The sequence below is a fragment of the Apostichopus japonicus genome, chromosome 20 (genome assembly GCF_037975245.1).
Source record: "Apostichopus japonicus isolate 1M-3 chromosome 20, ASM3797524v1, whole genome shotgun sequence".
Lineage (NCBI taxonomy): Eukaryota > Metazoa > Echinodermata > Holothuroidea > Aspidochirotida > Stichopodidae > Apostichopus > Apostichopus japonicus.
Window position 1 is genome coordinate 13,589,031 of NC_092580.1, and position 19,945 is coordinate 13,608,975.

Genomic DNA, 19,945 nt, shown 5'->3' on the forward strand with positions numbered 1-19,945 from the left:
AAGATGTACCTATATAATATTTTTACATTAGAAAGGAGGGTAACAATCTTGGCCTATTCATATATATAACGATGGTATTGTTATCATCCATAGCAAACGATTCGGGGACTGTGATCATATTACGAACCGTATATGGGGGGCACATTCTCGATGCAATTTTATTGATGTGTGAGGTATATTGAACTTATAATTGAATGCCGCCCTCTCCTAGTATATTGGTTTGTTGAACTTATAATTGAATGCCGCCCTCTCCTCTTGTCATGGTTACGGACTTTATAGAAACAGCAGACTACTCTGTACAATCATTATAGAAATAAGTTCAGAATCCACGCATCAAGACCAAAGTCACATATAATTGTGAAATTGAATCAAGTTTTCAAAAGTAGGCCTACAATTCGTGATGGTCTTCCAACACGGGTGACTATACTTTTTTAATGATTTTCTAACATATATTTTAAGGTGGGAAATAAGGGTGACCTTTAAGTTGATTTTCAGGTGCGACTAAAATAAACTGTGGTGACATTTTCGTCAAAACGTCTGCGTGAACTTTCAAATTGTCGTGACCGTGCCTGCCTGCTGTCATTCTTTGTTGTTCTTGCATTTATTATTTATTTACAGAGAAAGATTAATAGGTTACAGAAAATGTTTCACATGCACGACGTTTGCTCCGATGACGTCACATCGTAACTCTGAAGAGCGACTGTTTTTGTTTTGAGTATCGCTCAAATTTGATCGGTTCACTAAATAAGAGCTTTTTTGCAATTAACAAAAAAATATCATTTCAAAGATTCAAGTTTGAACTTAAGTCCTTTTCTGTTCTAAAAACTAAGCATATTAAAAAGCAGTGTTTCAAAGAAATTACAATAACATCAACGTTTCCTCTCTGAATTTCCCACCCCGGGATCTTATTTTGTTTTCTGACTTGATCCTGTATACGGAGAAGGATCATGATGGGATGAGGGACAAGAGACCAGTGAAAATGACCAGTTGGAGAGATGTTCCGGGAAATCATACTCATCAATATGAAATACCCAAAGTTTAAAGAAAAACATATTATGTTATTGAGATAAATATTTTATTAATCAGCCTATAGAAAATAAAACGAAGACGAAAGAGCATGTATTTAATGTTTGTCTCAAATATATTTAGTAACTCTGTCATTTATGAGCAAATTTATACAAAATATTCTTCTCTTATCAATTTTATACACATATATAAAATGATTAATTCTATATTTTATTTAATTCTATAATTTATTTCAAGTTTGTATTGATTTGTTTGGACCCAAGGTAAAACAAAAACAAAAACTAAATAAATTTGTCCCAATGGCTTCAGCCTCGTTTTTAAATGGTAATTGAAAAACAATTCCAAATAACCTTAAGTACAATGAGACAGTCAGATATATAATTAATGTGATTCCATTAGTATTCCATTTGAATAGAATTTCGCAACCAGATTGTTGAATTTTCTTATTAGATGATATGATATAGTGTCAATGTAGTATCATGTAGTTACTCTGCATAGTACTGCTTTAAGATATGTATTGATCTGCAAATTACTTGAAAAGCCTTCAAATTAAGGAACCTGACGAGTTCATAAAAGTGTGTTCATTTCAGTTATTAAACAACACAAATGTGAGCGATTCCTCTCATCACAAATCAAATTTGTCAACTAACATTAATATGTTAAATTATATTACTCCTTTTTGTCTCCTCAATGAATGTTTGTGTTCAAACATACACCACAAAGGTCAATATTCATTTTAAGTTCCTTAAGCATTCATACATTTCCGTACTTTTGAGAGCACAGTCATAATCGATACATCGATCGATCCCAATAGTAACCCCCGAAGAATATAATATCGTTAGAAATCACACACAATCAATATGAAAGAAATATCGTCAAATTCAAATAATCACTGATGATATTATGAAAAACATAAATTATGCTTTGTTCTTAAATCTTGTTATGATGGACACTAATTAAATATCGGAATGCATGGCAGCATTTGGCGTAATGGTAATCACTTAACAATTGATGTCATTTAACGCACTGTACTTATGTTAATATGTAGTAATATTGGTAACTATACATTATTAAGGCACTTTAATTGAATACTATAGAAATTATACTCTGTGGATTCGCGTTATTCTTTCTATTGCTGTGTTTCATCTGCTTAAGTAATTTTGTAACCTGCGTCAATAATGAACTCACTTTTTGAAAAACATAGAACTCTGAATACATAAATAAACTCTCGCTACAACAGCTGCATTTTAACTTTTCATAGTTTGCAGCATTTAGGCTAACACATATTTTTGCTTATGCAATAGAACACATCACATAAGCTATAGCAGTTCCGCGAAAATGGCAAACTGGTTGGCAGTAGGCCTAGAATGCGACTTTGGCTTGCCTTTACCTTCAACTTCATGACCTGTGTCGTCACACGTGACGAAGTGCTCAGCTCAAGCTTTCCTCGGAATAACCTCCCGAAAAGAGGTGCTTTTCTTTGTTATCAGACTGCTGGAGTCTGTACCCTAAACTCAGCCTTCCTCCTTTTCCATAGCTTCGTTATGATACGTCCTTAATGACACTGTGGACGGTGATGTACTTAATTGGCCTGATATCGTAGAAATATTTGCAGATACTACACCGCTATCAAGAGACTTGTGAGAAACGTCATCAACATTTTTCCGAATCACTGTTTCGTCTTCTGTAATTTCTATTGCAATTTGTTCTGCAAAGTCTACAACTTTCATTTCATTCTGACTTTGATGTATACCTTCGTCTGTATCTCCTACGGTTACTTCTAATTCTTGATCTAACTCAGCATTTTTAACATCACTATCATTTCCGCAACAACGCTTGGGACAGCATTGCTTACAGCATAAACCAGCCTTAGTGAAGGGTGCATCATATGGCCGTAAGGATCGCAGTGGTTCTGGAAGGAATTTCCAATTTCTTAAAACTTTTGGTAAACATTTTGGAGCTTTGGCTTGCATGATGTTAACAATGATTATAACTATCAAGATGAAGCCGATAGGTACAGCGACTGAGAGGAAGACTACGGGACCAGCTAAAGAGAGCGCAAATACACTCATTGGTATAAAGAAAAATATAGTAATGAGGTAAACCATGGCAAACCACCTGTATTTGGCAGTGTTATTACCAAGATTCTTAGCCAAATTGATAGGTACATTCCTCATGAATGGAATAGGATACCATATACTTATACCTAAAATGTTAAAGAATAAATGACATAAGGACACCTGCATGGCCAATAAAAAGTTGTCTGGCTGTGCTAACGCTGCTAGTATACTGGTTCCAGTTGTACCAATGTTAGAACCTAATGTTAACGGGTACATACGCTTTATCGTGATAAGTCCCATGCCTACCAGTGGTGTAATAGCAGATGTGAAGACAGAACTACTCTGTACCAAGAACGTCAAAATAGCACCGACAAGTATCGCGAAGTAACCGGTCAGAAATGAGAAGACACCTGGAAAATTGGCGTTGAGCGCTTTGCGGACGAGTTTCATAGTGCGTTGACCTTGGAGAATCCATTGGAGCATGCGCACCAGCAGAAGCAGGCACGTTGTGAGGATCAGGAGAGAGAAGAGCAACAAAATACCTCCAACTGCAGCATCCGAGAGATCAGAGTAAGCAAAAATGTGGTTACCTGAAAAAGAACAAAGTAAAAAAACTTAGTAATCTTTGATCTCCTTGAAAGTCAGAAAATCAGACATTTGATGTTGACCCTAAATCATTCACTGTATTACTATACTTAGACTGTCATTTGGCAACGGGATTTTCAAAATATTGACCAATCACATATCACCAAAGAAGTAATTTGTGCCCCCCCCCCCAAGTCATTCACATAAACATATATTACGAGTACGCGCACTGTGTAATTTTTAGTCGTCACGGTTACAGGAGTCGTTATGACCGGTTACATAGCATAGTATTGGACACCCATGCTATTTGCCAGTGGTGTTTAATAGCTTACATGACAGTGTAGGCTATACCCTCATAACCTCTGACCCGATGGTGTCTATAGCAGACATGAAAAATGAGAGATGGGAGAAGGAGAAAAAGAAGAGAGAAAAGAGTTTTAGCTATCAAACTTACATGTACTTCCGGTTTCACCATCTTCACATCTCATCAACAGAGTAACGTCTTCACCGTCAGTTTGATTCAAAGCAATATCTGTGATGGCGCTCTTGTCAATCTGCAAGGAAGCAAAATAACAGTGCTTTAGTTTTGTATAGTTATCGTAAATATTCGCTATGTTTGATATTTAGGGAAACACTCAAGTAGTCTAGGCCATGATACAATAATGAGGAACGATAAACTACTCGAATTTACGAGCAACACCGCGCCGTATGGTAATTTACGAAATCTGATATCACTTCATTAATCTTAAAGGGTTACACTCATCTTACAGAAGGTTTTCAAAATTCAAAACTATGTAACTTTCTTTCATAATTGCAGTATGTAAACTTTACTGTATATACTACGATTATGAACAGGCTTGCGACATACATCTCAAACGGTGCTTATGGTGTTTACATTATTAAATAAACACGAAGTAACAAAAGGGTTTGCCACGTGATCCACTGAGAATATGATTTGCGCTTTTCAGATTTTTTCTCTTCGTTTTTGTTAGTAACATAACCACTCCTTCGTTCGCTCGCGTTATGATATATAGATCTCTCATATTTTTAATATTTTGATTGGGATATTGATAGAATTTGATGAAGTTATCATCCAGCCGGCAGTATGCATGGAATTATTTTTAAAAAAAGCCTGGTATGTATAATAGCCATATTTATCATAATTACCTGCACAATATGAGATGTGATGGGTTTTGTGATTGCATCTAGAAAGTCGATGTCAGCAGAATCATTAGGAGAGACGTTGAATAGACCTAAGAATCCTTCACTGATCTTGTAAAGTATGCTAAACTGGACCTCCAGTGGTAACAGGATAGCCACCGATAACCAATTGAACATATCGTGAACTGTAGCGCCCCCGAAGGCCCGTCGGAATTGATTCCTATCTTTGGCTTGTGTCACTGCTACGATGGTGTTAGTCACCGATGTACCAATGTTGGCCCCCATGATAAATGGTATCGCCTGTTCCACTGTCAACACTAGATGAAGAAAGTAAGAACGAAAAATAAATAAAATGATGCCCAAAAAACATTTACTTTTCCTTTGAACTTGTAAATGATCTATAGGTATATGGTAATTTTTCACTTCCACATTGAAAGGTTTGGGAAGAATATCGATAGTAAAATAATATCAAAAATATGCCATGTTATGAATGTTCAAATAGGCTAATGTTTTAAATCGGTGTAGGAGTTATCGACGCTATAACTTCTGAATTGTAAAGGAAGAATGTTGACCAATGGATATGACGGATTATAAGTTATAGCAGTAATTTGAGCTCAAACGGTGCACCTCATTAAAATGGTACGACTTGAGTAAGTCCAGTTAATTTTTATATTCTTGAACTCACCTCCAGCGCCGACCATGGATACGATGATACTGGTAGATGTGCTAGAACTCTGCACTAGCACGGTTACCATGACACCCATCATGAGACCTCCGACGGGGTTGTTAACGATTTCACTCTCAGTCAATGCTTTGCCTGCTGCTTTCCCGCCAAGAAGTTGAAAAGCTGCAGACATCACCTGCAGTGAGCAGACGAAGACGTACAGGAGACCAAGGACACAAACGATTTTAAGCAAGCTCAAAAAGATCCAGTCATAGACCACACGGTAAACTTTTTGGCAAGTCGAGAGTTCTGGAAACAGGAACAGAGAAAACACCATGATAGATCAGTTGGACGTAGGGTAAGGGTCTTAACAGACTATATGACAAAATTTATCAGACATTTTAATTCAGCGTAACATACTTAATGAAGAACGAATCAAAGTTAACTTGACAAAAGCAGACGACAGCACCTTTGCAGTACAGCCATGAAATATATACGGTACAATGTAAAAGTTGGATACTACTGTGCTTACCATTCCAAGGTGTGATGATTTTTGTTTTCGTCTTAAACGCTGCATTCCACGGATCTTCTTCAGGTTCGGCATCCTCTTCCCCAAGATCTACGGTGGCGTCATCACCAGATAAATCCTGAGAGGATGATACTCCAGCTTTCTGAACATCTTCATCGCCAGCATCGTAAGCTGCATTCATTGCGGCGCCATCTTTATTATCTCTCTGCGCCTCATCTGAAAGGATGATGTCAAGCTCAGCTGTTTCGTTCTGGTAACAAAATAAGAAAGGGAGTGAAACGGTAATTTTACTCGTGTAGGACTGCAGGTATAACCTCATTGGCGGTAAATGTGTATCCATAATTAAATATAAGAATATGAGTTATGACGGTGCGCAGTGTAGGACATTACTTATGTCATATCATATACATAACTTATACAAACAGCGTCAACATAACGAGTTATGTGATCGATTTCACCACGCGCCAAATTCTTTCATGTAGAAAACATGACGTCATTTCTACTGACAGAAGAATGTTTCTATTGCTTCATGCAGATATGCAGTGTTCTATATAACATACAGTCTATACACACCAATAATGAATTATGTAAAAAGGATCAAACAGCTCTATGAGTTTGTTTTTTCTCTTTCTCCCTTTCGATCTTTTGTTCAGATAGTTTAGTTTATGCCACGGTAATGGTATAGCTTTACACCATATTTAGCCTACTAGTACACATCAGGATTTTGAGATACAAATTAACGCATTTGGAGATGTGAGAAAATGAGAGAGTGATAGTGAGAGTGGCCGGGAGCAGTAACAGCCGCTGCTGAAAACTAATACAAACAAATTTAATCATGTTTTGGGCAATACTTGTCCATTGATATATTAATAGTTACAATTGCAAATGTATCTGGACATTATCCATATATATACATGGACATCAAACGGGACAAATAATCGGTTTGTGTGTTTCACTCGGATTTCTTGGTAGGCTACACTCTATACCTATACACTGCATATATCTCCCTCCTTTTAATTCCTTCTCTTTGAAGTCTATAATTACAATGAATCGGTGGATCATAGTGAATTGTGTCATTCCCTTTAACGTATTGCTTTTTTCTCACTTTTCGAACCTTTTTGTTCTATGATCCTAGTCCTACAATATACACAACAGTTCAAGATTTTGTGACCTTTTTTTTTCTTCAGTTCATTAATATGAGAGATTTAGCGTGTATCTACCGATTGATCTCAACCTTTCATATTGTTAATATCATACTATTACATATATTTTACAAGAGTATTAATAATTAATGCCATATTTTACTATTCATTTAACTGTTTAAAACGGCACTAGGCAATATGCTATACATAAATTTGTATGTGTTGAATCGCGAACAACGTGCGCCGTATAGACAGCCGCGTAAAACGAAACTCTTATCTATAGAAACCTATATGATACTGGTCCCAGCTCATTAGCTATAGGCTGCAACTTATACACTACGGTATCTTTTTGCGATCATAAAATAAATGCATACACAATTAGTAGGCGGGAAGTAGATAACGGTCATTCTCTTGGGTAAACAACGTGGGTTTCACATGGGACTCGGCTGTTGCACAACCGTGCTAGGCTATAATCACCTTATGTACAGTCACATGTAAGGAAGCTGCAATTAAGACTATCATATATTTTTGGAAGAAATAAGTGGGGCACTGGTTCAGAAGTTGACAGATATACAGATCTGAAGATCATTTTCTTTGTGATGAAGTCGTCGCGTCATTGAATTTGTTAATAGAAAAGATTTGATCACAGTTTTTCGATAAAGTAGGACAATTTACAGTCGACCGTATGCCTATTTCAATAACTGTCTTTGGGTGAAATTTCAAAGTCATTTGAGATCGGCACCCTACATCGCCTATTTAGACGTTTCTTTTATATATATAAAATTGGTCAAAAGGCGGACGGGGCTGGGGGTTGAGGATAAGGGAACATGGGTCCAATGGCTGCTGCATTATCGAGTTTTTAATGCATTGTGCTTCTTCTCTTAGTTTTTCACATGTTAGGGTGTATAACAACTTGATTGAAATGTGTATGTTTACGTTGAAATCATTCCCAGCTCCTACATAACATGTATGGGTTAAGGTCAGTATGCAAAAGTTTAGGCCTACATTGAAGATATTTGTTACTTTACTCACCAGGTGGTCACAAGCATGTTTTTGTGACTCTTGGTGCATGTGGTATACTTATTACAAGCCTAGGGGTATATAATAACCTAAGTTTCCTTTTCCCACCCTGTCCACCTGAACCCCCCCCCCCGCCCCTCCCCAGCTGTCATCCCAACAGTCTGCATATTCAACGATTTAATAAAGAGTGTGGTGCATTTAATTATATCATAATGGAAATATAAAAATAAATAATATTGACTAAAAAGTCCAAAAGAAGTGCACAAACACATACAGTAGGCTATTGTACAGTATTACGAAGTGAGATTATATAAGGAACAACATGTATTGACATATGTTAACTGTGCCACGTACATACATCTCAGCATACATCCCTTCACAAGCCAGAAGGTCATTGGGACATACAGTATAAAGACTAAAGTTCATTCTTGTATTTGGGTTTGTTGTTCTTTGTTTCTTTGTCTTTTGGACAGTGGTCGTTAAAAACGAACATATACCAAGCACAGGTCTGTCATATGTGATACAGTGCTAAGTTGATAACTGAAGTGCGGTATACCCAAAACCTGCGGTATTAAAATCTAACTTGGCTGAACCTCCGCCAAAAGTTACTACATATTTTTCTTTTTCTTTTATTGTATTCAGACTTTGCGCTGCGACAGCCTAATTCAATTTGCAGTAAATTCCCAGTCTTGAGACACTGCAGTTCAAGGAAATGCATGATATGCCAGTTGCCAGTTTTTTGTTAATTTTGATGAAAACCGGTTTACCTGGTTAATTCTTTGGAAAGTTAACCATTTATTGAAACCCGGAATTTCCCCATCCCTCCACCACCCACCGCCTATGGATTTGTTTGTGCGTATACGCCTATGTCTCCCTCCACCCATCAACGTATCCGCAATTATGTAGCATAATTTCGTTGAATGATTATAACATTTTAACTTAACAGTTTTTAATTACGGAATGATAAAAACAAAGATGTTGGTAGATGTTACGGTTTTCCTTTCCCATTGATGCAATGTTCTGATCAAATGTAATTTTGAAAGGCAAATGTGAACTCTTTAATCAACGTACGTGGCAATGATCCTTATTATAAGCTATCATTGCTGACGTGAAAATATATCACATTATGACAGACTCAATAATAAAACGAAGGTCAAACTATCATCTGCAGAGGGACAGGACGATTCATTCACACTCATAAAGTCTTAACTAATCCTGTTGGGAGCTGTAACAACAGTTCCGCGTGTTTCGAATACTTTCTCCATAGTAGGCTATCACACAGCATGCTGTTCGCCGGTTGCATACGTCATGTGAATTGAAACGAACCCGAATTCCAACAGGCCCAGTCAAACTGGGAATTGATATCCTGAACTGAGCGCGGATCTTAATTTATCAGCCACTGTGTTGCAGTTGCATCAAGAAGTTAAGTTGATGTATGTTGCTTGTAGAACTTAGTATATCCCTATAATATAGTAATTATAAGTGGCTTCGAGAATCTCCCCCCCCCCTTGTTTTGAAAGCCTTCCTTCTAAAATTGAGAACTAACATTATCCCTTTACCCATATATTTCCCCGCGGATTCCCATATACTCATTGACTTGGTGCCACGGGTGTCCCCCACCCCCGATCGCCCCAGGCTCTCGTCCGCTCTGAGAATAGGATAATGGACAGCGCTATAACTGCATGTATATACGCATGGATAACGCTTTCGTGAATAGGCCATGCACGTGCATTACTGTATGATATTCATTTCAATCTAAATGTAGTAAGACCATAAAAAAATATTATTAACCCAATTTTTAAGATTAAGTCAGATCCCTAGCACATGGTATTTATATCAATGGTAATATCATGCTTCAAAGTACTATAAGCTACTGACAGTATGCTCAACACCCTGTTTCTCTGTGACAGTGGTTTGAAACTGCTTCATATTTATAGTGCAAATGCATGGTAAGAGAGGACAGTACAGAGTGGTAGTAGCTGTAAATTATTGTCACCCAACTGGCCTACAGGCCTAATGTATATAAACTTGTGAAAAGTCTTATTGCTGTTGTGGCCCAGTCCTTGGACGGCTTGGACTAATGTAACAATAACAATAATATTTCCGGCATTTTGATGGAACAAGGAAATTGAGAGCACCTGGATAGAATTGAATTAACAGACAAACCGTAGAGCAGCTACAAGGTTGTAATCAAGAATGAAAAATACTCTGCCTATACATACACTATGGTAACACATGTATGTTTGACTGTTTGGTTTCAACTAAGTTTACACGGGTTAACTCAATTAGGCATACATGTTAAATAGCCTTTCACGAAATTCGCGATGCATAGTCATTATTTGACAGTTTGCCAGCTTGCATATGAATATTTACAGATTAAAATCTACAGATCACAAATTAAATCGATCCATGAAACAAAGCAATATAAAGTAAAATATGTACACAACGCAAAATAAATCTGGTGAATTCATGAAACACACAAACCGGCTATAAATACATAAATGAAGTACACATGTAGGCTATAAGGTGATAAATATATACATAAATATGAAATATTGAATTAACGTCGAATTACTAGCATGATTAATAAATTATTAATATTAATAAATAAATAAAAAAGAACTAGCATACCTTTCCAAGGCCCATTTTCGTTGTCTGATGACAGATAACTTGTTTGTTATTATCAAAATCCTCTTGAGGTTCCGTAATATTTCGGCCTGCGAAGAAGATTCTTTCTTTCTCCAAGAGTTCCCTTTGAGTGCGATTTTAAAAATAAGCTGATTAACGTCGGTCTCTTTTGTTATAATAGCAGATGGCGGTTCGGCGGTTCGGAATCACCGTACTTCCTACTGTGTGCATCAAGTTGTTCACATGGCTGGCTCGTGGCTTGCTTGGCGACTTGTTCAAATCGTTTTCCTCTTATCGGCAGCCTTGTTTGTTTAATTAAGCAGCTTGCTTGGGCATATATACAAAAACAAAAGCCACACAATGCTGAAACAGCTATATAGGCTAGACCGTGTTTGCGTTTCGTGTCCTTATTGTTGTTACACAAAGTGCTAATTAATTCGTTCAATTCGAATGAATCAAGGACGATATAGATGGATCGGAGGAGAAGGGGGTGGGGGGTGAGGTTGGAATGCGGTGCATTAATGTGACGGAAATGAGTGCCAGCCAATTACTGAAGACAAACACAGTAACGTTAATTGATTTGAGGAAGTTTAGGTATTTAGTGATCACAATATAGTTTAACTATGTGTGTGTTTGTGTAGTAATGGGGTTGCTACAACATAAACATACGGAGAAGGGTTCTATTTGAATTACATTTGCTATTGTGTAAACGTATTATTTTCAGGGTCTTCAGGGAGGAGGGGGGGTGGGGTGCATGGGGTGGTTTTATTAGCGAAAATCCTGAAAGTTGACAATTCGATTGTTGAAAAGACATGTTTCGTTTAACTGTTGCAGTTCTGCGAGACATATTCTCCAAACATGGATCAGAGATGAGGGCAGCCTTGTGTAGACAAAGTTAAATTAAGCCCATATACGACTCTGGGCAGAGTCTACACAAAACCATATCACGTCCGTCTTTTCTTGTCTTGCACATTCGTCATTATTCCATCAGATTGGATTCCCTTGCGTGACACTATGTACTGGTTATATCGCTTGTGAGATTCATTAGAGCAGACACGTCGGTGACCTTCCTCGCACCCCTTTCCTGTACAGTGGGTGCGAGGAAGGGCTCACGGGATGCGAAGCCATAAAGGCACAAGCAAGGGTCGGAGTAGCTTTACCCAGAGCCAGTAAATTAAATGGGTTCAAACTTTTATGGAAATCGATCAGTGATGCTAAATGGTGGAAAATGATTATTTATTATTATTAATTAATTACTTATAAAATATAATTATTAATTATAAAATGGTAATTATCCGGCAAGCTCCATTTTAGACTGTATAGGCCTATAGCTGCATCAAAGATTCTTGATATGGGGAAGATCGGACACTCGCTTCAAAACAACTTCAATAATCATACATTTGCACGGATTCCATACGATAAGTGGACGAATAATTCCAAAATATGATTTATGTATATCATATCGAGTGTTGTATATAGGAAGCGACCCCAGTGGGATTGAGAAAACAACAAAACCGCCTTCGGATCAAGACAGGGGATCGATCGTAAAGTGCACCCAATGTAATAAATAGACTCAGGCTGGTAGCAGAATGAAGCTTCTGATAACGAGGATTATATATAGCTCTATATGATAAGAAGTGAAGTTTCATATCACAGGCAGACATGCTTTCACGTTACATGAATGGGTATACACTTCATGAATGATAGTGGAATGAAAGTAACTATATACCGCACACTATAGCATATATATTTGTCATACGTCGTATACACTTGTATTGAACTATGCCATATATAAATACACAAGGCGGTGTACATTGCTTCCACAACAGTATATGCTTTAAAAAAACAAAAAACAATTTTAATATAAAAATTAGAAGATAAAAAAATAAATCCGTTATTTTATTAATCTCATGTCTTAACTTACAATTTATTGATAAACATAGAAAATAATTAAAATATGCCCGCGGGCAATTAAGTGGCAGTAATAAAGAGACGTTTTCTATTAATTATTGTTGAAATCAGGAATTAGGAAAAAGCCAATTCTAGTATATACGCCTTTAGCAATGGAGGGATAACTTGATTTCCTGACGGCTTTTATGGTTACAGATTGTAGTAAAGTTGGAAACCCCTGCCTCAGTGCAGCTTACATGATCGATAGGAAGGGGCTGAATGCAGAGGGGCAGGGGCATAGGAGGGTTATGTTGGTTAGGGAGGGGGGGCTTGGGGGTAGCTTTCTTACTGTGTTTATTACTGAATTCGTTGGCGACATTCTGCATAAGTATAACAAAACTCGTAAGTTAGCGTATTATAATCCAAACTCAACTCAAGGACAGGATGCACTTAATTGCTTAGGAATTGATCAATGTCAAGCTCAGTCCCGTATAGGTCTATGTTGATGAAGCTGAAAGTATATATATCGACGGTACTGAATAACCTTCCCGTTGACGTTTGATAAATCCCCGGTCACGCGGCGGAGCGGTGCTCAGCCTGCCAGAGGGTCAATAGTTTATAAAGTAGCCTGCAGCTGAGTATTGACAGGATAGATTCCAATCTCTTACTCATTTTCTAGCATATCTAGCTTCCTATATTGATACTGATATTGGTCAGTCGTATTCTGAGCCACTTGTTGGATTATAATTATAATTATAAATTCGCATATATACAAGCGCATATACGAGGTCCGGTACTCGTACAGGCTTAGTCATATCAAGGGCAATTCAACCTGTACTCGTGACGGTGTAATTGTGGTGCAAGGATGGGGTAGTATCTTTTACAATTTATAATGAGTCCCCTCTCTTCACACCTCCCCCCCCCCCGACCATCGCATGGATTTCTTTAACCCTATATATACACCCGGCTTATCATACGTAATTTCTATTTTGGTAAAGACTTGCAGTTCCCTTTTTCAGTTTATTACATTTTCAGACCGACATAATACCAAGAAGACAAGGTCAAATGATCATCGACAGTACCATTGTGTGGAACCACATGGTATTCAAATGTTGAGCTCGATGCCAGTACCACTTGGCGGAACAATTGTCTGCAGTCGGGAAGACATAATAACATATTCTTATGAAAACGTGCCTATATACCAAGAAAAATATCAACTGTATATTTTAACCGCGAGGCTTGATGGATAATAGTGTTGCGCGTTGGTATACATACATGCCCTCGGTATCATTTATGGTGTACTGACTTTTGCAGTACTATATGACTAGCCTATGTATGTAAAATATATAGCCTATACTAAAATCACGCTATATATTAGTGTTTGATAGTAACGTTTCAGTTGAGTTGTTTCATTTTTTTTCATTATCCATATTATACATAAAATTACTACGTGTAATATATAAGCTCGTCTGGGTCATTATTGTGGAGGAGGAAAAAGTCAGTATATTAATATTTCAACATTTATATTTGATTAATATTGGATAAAAAACTGTGAGACATTATTCCTAGAAACGAGACTAGAACCATAACTTCAGGCAACCTCTGTGTAAAGTTTCAACTAACTTACATTGCATGGCATTTTGGACATTGCATTTACTGTCAGGCTGCGAAGAAAGCAACAGCAACAATAATGCATCAACACACACAAAATCGAAGCTCTCGTTGTAATTATAACAACAACGATACAAAAAATAAGCTCTCTATTTACTGTAAAGATGATTGGTATGTAGAAATTATTCAACTTTGAGGTGAAAGCAAAACTTTGTACCTTTTCATTATATGTTGCAGGAACGACGTATATACACTATATGCAAATAAGTTGATTGTGAAATGTTAGGGCTGAATAATCTGAAACACATTACTACTTTTATAATATATTTGATTAATGTTATGTTTATCATTGAACAAGTTAGAAACTATAAACAGTCCGCAAATTGGACTTAACAATGAACAAGTATTTAATACTTATAAGCTTTAATATTTCTCTTGCTATATTCGTCGCTAAAACCTCTGAGAAATAGATCAAATTCCACATGATTCACTGATTCTCCACTTTTATCATTTTGGATTAAGGCCTTTGTGATAGTTTTAAATATAAATTATACTTCTTGAGAACAAAGAGGGTAGTGAAGAATATAATATAAACCACATTGTCCCTCTCTACAGGCTTCCCAAAATTCGTTGGTTAATTGTCCCTGGACATGGCGGTCAGAGGTCAATTCTGTACGTAATCATATGAACCCCACGTGAATACAATGCGCCAGAAACTTCCCCAGCATGTTCACATTGTTCTTGAGGAATAAGTGTACATGTCGAGAAATGACAGTGAAGGTATTTCCAATTTTACTTTCTTCATAATATTTGAAAGTCAGATGAAAGTCAAGAAAACAGAAAGAAACGGTAATTGAATTCACTTTGTAAAATAGAACTTGAGCAAAATAACTAAAGACGTTCTTCATCAATTCCATTATCAAATTTCGTCTGGTATGACATTATGTTGTCGAAAACAAAACCTCTATAATAAGCTAGCAGATAGAATTGTTTGGTATTCAATTTAACAAAAAATACAGGGAGTAATGTTGGAATTTGCAAATGCCAGTATTCGGAGTATATATATATATATATATATATATATATATATATATATATATATATATATGTATATGTATATATATATAAATATATATATATATATTTAACAAAAAAACAGGGAGTAATGTTGGAATTTGCAAATGCCAGTATTCGGAGTATATATATATATATATATATATATATATATATATATATATATATATATATATATATGTATATATATATAAATATATATATATATATTTAACAAAAAAACAGGGAGTAATGTTGGAATTTGCAAATGCCAGTATTCGGAGTATATATATATATATATATATATATATATATATATATATATATATATATATATATATATATATATATAGATAGATAGATATATATACCTTTGAAACAAGGTACGTCACGTCATAGTGTCTGTTTGCAATAATCCACATACATGATTCATTAGTTTGCATAGTTTGCATGTGATATGCATTTCATTTTGAGAGCTAATTAACTTGTTTTTCTCCGTGGCAGTCGTTACATCATAAACTTGAGATCTTGTTATAGATAATACTGCTGTTTACAAGCGTTATCTTTGGATTTTATACTCTTCGAGACCTACTTTTGGCAACCCGACAGAACTACCGCGACCTTCGACTTGAGCCAGTCGTGTATACCATTCGACCGGTTAACAGATAAGGAGACTCCAGTATACCGTTTGCCTGCATGTTTTAACATACACTCGCATGATAGGCTACATGCTTACAAAGTACTTCTTTCATAAGCAATTGACAATGATTAACTAATGAATCAGTTAATTAATGACACACCTGTTATTGTTATTGTATGAAGTTGTTTACGTCATTAGGATTTCAGGAACCTGGCACTTACACTTTGTTAGTATAGTGTGGATAAATACAAGTTTTGAGAAACGATATGAAGATACAAAAACACCGTATACCTGTGATAAACTCGAGTTATAAGGAGGAAATGTAACCTCGCGGTCGTAGAAGCAGACTGTGATGTAGAAGGTCTGGGGTTCCTACCACAAACAGGTCTATACTTAGGTATGCATGCAAACGTATATGGTAGGCCGCATGGGAAATAATTGCTGAATTATGTGCGACATAAATCCGAATTATGTACCACATAAATACGAATTATATCGGACATAAATCGACCAATCAGCTGATCGCATCTCGATGCCTATTTATGCGGTACATTAATCGTATTTATGTACCGCATAAATCCGAATTATGTACCGCATAAATACGTTTTCGTTCGGTGGGTTGAAGTTTGTGTGTTGTGGGGTTGCTTGTGCGTTCGGTGTGTTCAATGTGTTGTAGATGTGTTTTTTACCGGTTACAGAATTTATGAAGAGAGAGTAGTCTCGGCACACCAGCTCATGCACGTAGGAAGCTATTTTGATCACCGTCCTGGGTAGTAGGTCTAAGGGGGTGGATGTCGATATATTATAGGGCCTAATAATTAAGGATCATTAGATGTAATCTGTGCTATATTTTGCAACTGTTGAAGTAAACTTGTGTTCAATAATTTCTATTTGGGGGGGGGGGGGGGTTGTCCGGTATTTACGTTTAATTACGGTGGATAAAAAGTTAAGCTACAGGCTTACAAAATATGGAAAATAACCATTTACCCCGCCCCCCTCCCCCTCGAACCGTCCACCAACAACCTCGCCGGCACACGCACCCGACAAAACGAGACAGTGTGACGAGTTGACCTAAGTAGCTTATAATGTCAAGTTGACCGTGTGTCGAGGTGACGATTTGGTCGAGTTGGAATGTGTCGAGTTGACGGTGCGTCGAGTTGACTGACATTCTATATGATTCTGTACGTGATTGGTTGATTTATGTTGTACATAAATTGGATTTATGTACCACATAAATAGGCATGGAGATGCGCTCAGCTGATTGGTGCACCCAAGCCGAAAAGGTGTGAGCTTATATTTGTTCTTAATGTGTAGCATATTATGCATTTATATGCCAGGGTGTTATAAAACACTAACACGTGTTATGTTTTGGGAGCATGCGAGAGCTAGATATGTTAAAGATACAATACAGTAAATCGTAGTGGTATTATATATATATATTTTTTATACATTTTTTAAATATTTTTATATAATATAAAATATTTTTATATTTTATATTCTTTATATTGTTTTTAATTTTTTTTAACACAGGCCGCAATAAAATGTGCCTCCAGCATAACACGTGTTATCATGTTATAACACAGATGCATACAAATGCGCAATATATTCAAGTCGAAAACGCTATTATAAGCAACTGTACAATTCGGTTCGGGTGGATTGGTCGATTTATGTCCGACATAATTCGTATTTATGTGGTACATAATTCGGATTTATGTGGTTCATAATTCGGATTTATGTCGGATATAATTCAGCAATTATGTCGGACATAATTCAGCAATTATTTCCCATGCGGCCTACCATAAACGTATGTCAATGTCTATACTTTTATTTCATTTGTATGGGGTTCAACCTTCACAAACACACACCCTATATATCTATGGATGATATATACATTTTGAAATATCCTGTAAGGCTCTAGAAATATATTTACGTCGATACAATTATAGTAGTACTAATTAAAGAGGGCCACGTGACACAAAAACATTATACAACAGGTACGGTAGCATGCTTTGTGCTATCCTATACCAGGGGTCCTGGGCACCAAAGGAAACCTGTAGACTGAACTAATTTGTCAAGTTGCACAAAATTTATATCAAAACCAGTGCGAAAACTGAAGGCTCGAGTTGCATCAATTACAAAAATGAATTTTGATCTTAAAATGAATACCAGTAGTCAAGTTGATTTACATGGAAAGGAGTTTATGGTTTATGTTTTGTAAGTTACAAAATCTTTGGCTATATTCCAAGGCACGTATACAGAGTCAGGCACACGTGTAACTAGATCTTATATGTATAAACTGAGTTATGGCTGTTACATCATGACTCGGAGTTATTATCATACTTCTCTAATGCAAAAGGGTAGTTATGTTTCGATGTTTATTCATCTAACTCGAAGGTATGTTTACTACTATATGTCATTTTCATTTCTTTTAATAAATATTTTGCGTTAAAATATTTCAACTTTGTAGATTGAAACCTACTTGGCGCTAAGCCTATATTTGTTTTTCAAAGTTGCGATGTATGGTTTGTTTCTTTCCAACTTGTATCAGATGGGGGTCTTATATATACAAACCGTTACTGCCACAAGGGAAAGTCCCGACAAAAAAAAGAAAAGACTTTCAAATTCTTCATACATGGCTATATTATGATAACTGGTAACCTAGAACATCAGCGAGGGGAGGTGAACGGTGACATCCCTATGTTCTACGTTCCGACGTCTCTATATTCCGACAATTTGTTTGGACTCTAATTTTTTTTTTGGACCAAAATTTTTTCGGACCTACCTTTTTTGGGGGACACAATTTTTTGGACGCACCAATTTTTTTTCACGAAAAACAAGGGCCCAAAGTTTGTTATGACCCAAATAGTGCTTGTGACTGAAAATTGCTTGTGACCTGAAATTTTTTTTTTTTTGGGACCAAAATCAGTTTGGTCAAAGAAAATTTTGGTCCGAAAAAAAGTTGGTCCGAAAACATGTTGGTCAAAAATTAGAGTCCAAAAAAATTGTCGGAACATAGAGACGTCGGAACAAAGAGATGTCGGAACATAGAGATGTCGGAACATAGAGATGTCGGAACATAGAGATGTCGGAACATAGAGATGTAACCAGGTGAACGGAGGGACAAGTTTACAACGTGTCAGAGTGTACACAATTCATCCTTATCATTGCATACGTGATCAAGAGGGCTTCTATCATTCTGTTATCTACGTAATTGCAGTCACTAAGTGCAGGAAAAGCGATTCCTCGGATTTGATTGCAACTATATATCATTGATCCCACAAGAAAGGCAGTGTGGTGCTCAGTTGGCGGTTCCCGTTTTAAGACACACTTCACAAGGTGACTGGGGACGGGAGGGGGAGGGGAGGGAAGGAGGAGGGGCAGCCATTCATTCTTTGCTGTGGTTGAGAAGTGTCCTTTTTTTAAGCTTATATTGCAAACACCAAGATAGTTAATTCTACCATTCCCACGAACGTATTTATCGTTATCTGTCTGTTCCAAAACCAGAGATCTTCGCAGGACAGTTTTCTGTCGACGATCACAGACAATTGGTCAATGATATCACTCAAACTGATGCTCTTCGTAGGATTTTTCTAAACTCCCGCCGAAATATCATAACGGCCGAGGGTGCGGAGCGCACTCAATATTTGATTTAGATATCTGTTTATGCCATCTTTAATACAGGTTCATACCACCTGTGACTGCACGGTAGGGTTAGCACAAGATGTTCACATGTCAGCAGATGTCAAGATAAGCCTTGTTGTATAACTCGGGTGATGTTTACATAAAAGATAACGTAGCTTTATAAGGCCTCTGTCTTAGACAGGATTAAAAGCATATGCCTTTGTTTACAACAAGCACTTAGACAAAGGTAATTCACAGACAGCTAGAATGGATGCCTGGAATTTGACAAGGTGCCATTCAGGAGGGAAACAAGTA

The 19,945-nt window shown here is 36.8% G+C and overlaps 1 protein-coding gene across 1 annotated transcript; it reads right to left on the reverse strand.

The window, feature by feature from the left end:
• Positions 1-1,122: 1,122 nt before the first annotated feature.
• Positions 1,123-10,986, reverse strand: LOC139960979 (sodium-dependent phosphate transport protein 2A-like). The gene is made up of 6 exons (XM_071959726.1): positions 10,819-10,986; positions 6,029-6,275; positions 5,518-5,805; positions 4,839-5,149; positions 4,126-4,225; positions 1,123-3,676 (listed from the first exon to the last, which is right to left on the reverse strand). The coding sequence occupies exons 1-6, from the start codon at positions 10,831-10,833 to the stop codon at positions 2,541-2,543; spliced, it is 2,097 nt and encodes a 698-aa protein (XP_071815827.1). The 5' UTR covers positions 10,834-10,986; the 3' UTR covers positions 1,123-2,540.
• Positions 10,987-19,945: the final 8,959 nt, after the last annotated feature.